The 5461-nt window shown below is 35.2% G+C and overlaps 1 protein-coding gene across 1 annotated transcript; it reads left to right on the forward strand.

Moving 5' to 3' along the window:
- The first annotated feature begins 1494 nt into the window (after positions 1-1494).
- On the forward strand, positions 1495-5193 carry LOC145558412 (L-ascorbate peroxidase, cytosolic). Its single transcript, XM_081619645.1, has 10 exons — positions 1495-1653; positions 3155-3285; positions 3376-3550; positions 3643-3708; positions 3865-3913; positions 4037-4122; positions 4214-4293; positions 4386-4488; positions 4776-4834; positions 4940-5193. The coding sequence occupies exons 2-10, from the start codon at positions 3167-3169 to the stop codon at positions 4953-4955; spliced, it is 753 nt and encodes a 250-aa protein (XP_081475771.1). The 5' UTR covers positions 1495-1653; positions 3155-3166; the 3' UTR covers positions 4956-5193.
- Positions 5194-5461: the final 268 nt, after the last annotated feature.

The raw sequence follows: 5461 nt of genomic DNA on the forward strand, positions 1-5461 counted from the left end.
ACGTTCCCACCACCAAACCACCGCTAAACCACTCACTGCACCTCCCTCACCCTTCGGCTCCATTCTCCGGCCATCCCCGCCCCTCGCACTGCTCTCCCTGCCCCTCGCAAAACCTTCCTCAGCCCCGAAAAAACCCTAGATCGAAACTGAACTTCATCGCTCAATCGAAACAGGGGCAGTGATGAAGGTTTTAGAGAGATGGGGGAAGTGCGACAACCACCGACGAGGCTTCCTTCTGTTAAACAGACGAAGCTCGCTATTATTTATGACAATAATGGCAGTGATAAATTGATTTCCACCATTGATGTTACTAAGCTTGATCGGAATCGTCGTGGAAGGGGCGACGAGGGTCGGGGGAGGGGCGGCAAGGGTCGAGGGATGGGCTCCGGTGGTGTGGGTGGGTAGGAAGGTGGTGATGTGGTGGTGGTAGGGAATGGGAATGGAAATAACTAGGGGGGTGGGGAATGAACATAGAAGGATTTGGGGGGATGGAGGGGGTAAAGGAAATGGGAAAAAACGATTAACAAACAAACAACAAAGGGAATCAGGGTGATTGATTCCCTTTCCCTTTAATAAATACCCCAACCAAACGACCCCTTAGTTCTTTTACTCCTTACAAAATGATTTACTAATAATGTCAATAAAAGAAATCCACATAATCCTTACAGAATGATTTACTAATAATGTTAATAAAAGAAATCCATATAAATTGAAAACAAATCAAACTTATCTTATTTTTGGTATACAATCCGTACTTGATTTGCTTATTTTGGTTATATATAAAATCATACTTGATTTGGATAGTGTTTATCTTGTAAAAATGAAATGAATTGTTTTAATTTAAGATAGTTTGGACAGTGTTTATTACTATTTATCTTGTAAAAATGAAAGGTATACAATCATCACTTGATTTGCTTATTTTGGTTATAAAATCATCACTTGATTTTGGATAGTGTCAGTATTATTTACTCCGTATCTTGTAAAAATGAAATGAATGGTTTTAATTTAAGATAATTTGGATAGTGTTTACAACAATATTATCTTTAAATTGTTTTTATTTAAGATAACAATCTTAAAAAATAAAAATAAAAAAGAAAAGCTATACATAGCTCGTAAGGCTACCTGTAAGAGCGAAAACTGAAAAAATACAAATAAAAATATAACATTAATTACAGTGATTTGCATATAATTTATCATGTATTTCTAAATTAATACTTCCAAATTAGACATGAAAAATAAGTATGGACAGACAACTTTCACTAATATTCTTTTCACATAATTTTTTAATCAATAAACAAAATAATTTTTTTTTAAAAACGGCAATCAATCAATTCAAAAAAGTTTAAAAAACCCCACCTACTCTCCATACCTTAATTTTCTTTTTCTCTATAAATAAAAAGTCAAGACAACTCCATAAATATTCCCCAACCAATCAAAATCCCTTGATTTCCCACCACCAATTTCAGCCGCAGATTAAGGTCTAATCCAACGGTCCAGAGTAATTTACTAGAACCTTCGTAAACCACAATCATTTTCCCTTTATAATCCTCTCCATTTTCATCCATAATTTTATTGACTGAACTTGTGCTCTCCTCGTGCTCACCTTCCGCATTCTAGGGTTCTTCAATTTTCCTTCTTCGATTTTTTCATCAGGTTCGCCATTTTCTCTCTCTTCTTTTTGTTCTTGGTTTTGATTTAGATCTATGTGATTTTGTTGTTTGATTTTTGAATTTCTGGAAAATGTGGATTTTGTTTGTTTGTTTGATCAATTGATTATGGTTGATCGTGCATGTTAATCTCATTTTTAGTGTGGTTTATCGGCGCTTTCATTGAGTTTTGAATGAAATCGAGCATTTTGTTCTTTGATTTGGTTTGATATTGATTTTCTTTTTTTATGTGTAATCTTATTTTACTGTGATTTTTCGTCGCTTTGATTGATTTATTATGAAAAATGTGCCTTAGATTGTTTGATTTCATCTCATATTCGCTTAATTTCTTGATCATACTTTACGATTTTGATTTATTTATGTGATTTATCGTCGTTCGATTTTGTTTGTTTATCAGTAGCTTTTTGATTCGTTATTGTAAGCAGTTTTTGTCAGTGTCTTGATCTCAATTTTTACAATTGTTGTGAAAATGTGGATCTAAAGTCGATTTGTCAGCGTTTCTTTTTCGATCGATTTTTGGTTAGAGGTTTTTATATAAGTGAAATCGAGTCCATAATTTGAACAATGTAGTTTGTGTTGTAATTTGGGGAGATTTTTTACTCATTTTATGACGCTTTAAATTTGTCGGAATTAATTGGAGTTGTTAATTTTGATGAAACTTCTCGTTTTACAACTATTACTGTGGAGTATGGACGTGTGGTCAGTGAAGAGGTTGTACCAGCAATATTTTACGATTTTTTATTTAAAAAAAAAATTAATTTATACTGAGAATATTTTGGAATTTAGCTTTTTTTTTTATTTATTTATTTGATTTATTTTACTTTTTTTTATTTATTTTTTATGTCCTAAAAAAGAGCCTTGTCCTGGTAGTTCTTTTTTAGATAACTAGAGAAATGCAAATGATGGTGTAATAATAATGAAAGCCCACTAGTCAATTTGTGAGGGGAATTTAAATTTATGGTTTGTATTTTTTAATTTTTTGATTAATTAATTAATTACCCTAATTTATGATTATCTATTGAACAATTATAAATTTTGGCAAAATACAGACTCTGTATTTGATACTCTGTATTATGGGATAAACTTAAAAATTACTTATAATTTTGGTGGACTTTTGGATGTCATGTTGGGGATATGAATTATCTATGAACTAAATGTTTTGGAGGGTTAATAAGATATAAAAATAATTTACAAGACGTTTTAAAGCCTATAGTTTATCATTGAATTATGTTATTTGATTTTAATTTTTGGTTCAGATTTCAAATGTTTTGGTGCTAATTCAATGTCTGATTTTGCTTCTGAACATTTGTGCCAAGTTTTGATTAATAACCCTCACTTGTAGTTACTGTTGGATCATCAATTCATAATTACTTATTTTAAGGTCTGTTTAATGGTTACTTGAATCCACTAATTCTGAATGATTGTTACATGTGAACTAAGGCTTTGATTGATTGATTGTGAACTAACTGTTAATTTGGTCTTATCAGAATTCATAAGCCATGGGAAAGAGCTACCCAACCGTCAGCGAGGATTACCAGAAATCTATTGAAAAGGCCAAGAGGAAGCTCAGGGCGTTGATTGCTGAGAAGCAATGTGCTCCTCTTATGCTCCGTCTCGCGTAAGTTGGGCTTATATTGTTTTGAAGCTGTAATTTGGTGTATTAATCTTGCATCAACAAGTTTTTGATGAATGTTTGTTTGTTGTACAGATGGCACTCAGCTGGTACCTTCGATGTGAACTCAAAGACTGGAGGACCTTTCGGTACAATAAGGCACCAAGCAGAGCTGGCTCATGGGGCTAACAATGGGCTTGACATTGCCGTTAGGTTGTTGGAACCCCTCAAGGAACAGTTCCCCGAAATTTCTTACGCTGACTTTTACCAGGTATAATTCCACTGTCTTGTATCTTATGTGCTACTCTTCATTCTTTTTGGTTTGTATTTAATGCTGATTTTCTCTTGCTTGATTTTGTGTAGTTGGCTGGTGTTGTGGCTGTTGAAGTCACTGGAGGACCTGAAATTCCCTTCCACCCAGGCAGAGAGGTTTGTGATTGTTTTAACTGCCTACTTGTATTATGCATGTATGGCTGCTGTTATGCTGTCATTGAATTTGCTGTTAAGCTTAGCAATTTTTTCGATTTATCAGAAGTTACTATAATGTTCATTTTTTTTAAATGATGAATTTTTCCGTGATTACAGGACAAGCCAGAGCCACCCCAGGAAGGCCGTCTCCCTGATGCCACCAAGGGTATGCATGTGTTTCTTCCTTATCTCCCCCAACACATTCCACCCAATCCTTTTGCAATGTTGCGGCTAGCTTGCCCTTGTCAAGGTTCCATTGATTCCTAAATCAGTTGTGGTACTGTTGCAGGTTGTGACCATTTAAGAGATGTCTTCATCAAGCAAATGGGTCTTACTGACCAGGACATTGTTGCTCTCTCTGGAGGCCACACCTTGGTATGTTTGACATATTTGTTGTTGTAGTTGTTTATATATTTTCCATGTTTTTGTTAGATTCTAACGCATTCCTACTTATATAACTTGGTAGGGGAGGTGCCACAAGGAACGCTCTGGTTTTGAGGGAGCTTGGACTGCCAACCCTCTGGTCTTCGACAATTCTTACTTCAAGTAATTATTCTATGTTATCTGCAACAATATTTCTTTAGGCAATTAAATGTTGTTATATATGCTAATTCATCTTTTCCTCTACCTGTTGACAGGGAGCTCTTGAGTGGTGAGAAGGAAGGTCTCTTGCAGCTTCCATCTGACAAGGCTCTTCTCTCTGACCCTGTCTTCCGCCCACTGGTTGAGAAATATGCAGCTGTATGTTCTTCCTGATGAAATCTTGTTATGTTAATAAAGCTTACCAAACTGACTCTTATAAAATGATCAATATGCTCTTATATAATCTGTTTAACCATATTAAAGACTATAGAAGAGGGAAAGAAGGGGTCAGAACCTTTTCATTTGAGAAGATTTCACAAAGAGTTTTGTTCTCTTGTGTGCCCTATGCCTAATTATTTTCTGACTTTATCATCTATTAGACACTAGTCGTTTCATATAGATCATATTATATATTTTCTCATGGTGGTTACTTACTTTCATATCAGGATGAGGATGCATTCTTTGCCGACTATGCTGAGGCGCACCTGAAACTTTCTGAACTTGGGTAAATGCTCTTACTCCTCTTGTGAACACTTATTGTTGCTAAACTTCTCATACCTCGGTAGACGCCCGTGTTCTGTTGCTAAACAGTCCTTGTTTTCTTTTGTAGATTTGCCGATGCTTAAGCAGCTGGAAAGAGATTGATTGAAGGGGTCAAGAGACTAGCACCAGTGCATCTTTTGTATTTCATTGCATTTAGATTTATATCGAGAAACTTTTAGCACAGTGCGCATAGGTTGCAATAGGGAAATGCTTGGTGACCCTTCATAACTTTTTGCTGAGTTTGATGGATTGGTTTGTGTAGTAGGACTTCCAGTTTGTGGATTGGTCATGTTGCTTATGTAATAAAAGATATTTTAACAATCGTGGTTGCCTGAATGTGCTTGGTAGTGTTCGGTATACCTTGCTTTTGATGATAGATCTTTTATTGCACCATGATACTATATTACTATGATACCTTTACAAAGTGGTATCTTTTGGTGAAGTATAGAAAGTGTCTTTGGTGCTTAAGATGGTTATTTTCGGAAGGAATGCACATTCTCTTTCCAATGGCAAGTTGGCAATGAGATTGTTTAAATTCAAATTGTTGAATAAGATTCCTGTTTCATCTTTCTGGACATCCAAAATCAAG

The sequence above is a fragment of the Chenopodium album genome, chromosome 9 (assembly GCF_948465745.1).
Source record: "Chenopodium album chromosome 9, dcCheAlbu1.1, whole genome shotgun sequence".
Taxonomy (NCBI): domain Eukaryota; kingdom Viridiplantae; phylum Streptophyta; class Magnoliopsida; order Caryophyllales; family Amaranthaceae; genus Chenopodium; species Chenopodium album.

Excerpts from the sequence above, each read along its gene's own strand:
- LOC145558412 (XM_081619645.1), top strand. The coding sequence starts at position 3,167 with ATGGGAAAGAGCTACCCAACCGTCAGCGAGGATTACCAGAAATCTATT. Across the intron at positions 3,709-3,864 it reads CCTTCCACCCAGGCAGAGAG|GACAAGCCAGAGCCACCCCA; the intron begins GTTTGTGATTGT and ends CCGTGATTACAG. Across the intron at positions 3,914-4,036 it reads TCTCCCTGATGCCACCAAGG|GTTGTGACCATTTAAGAGAT; the intron begins GTATGCATGTGT and ends GTACTGTTGCAG.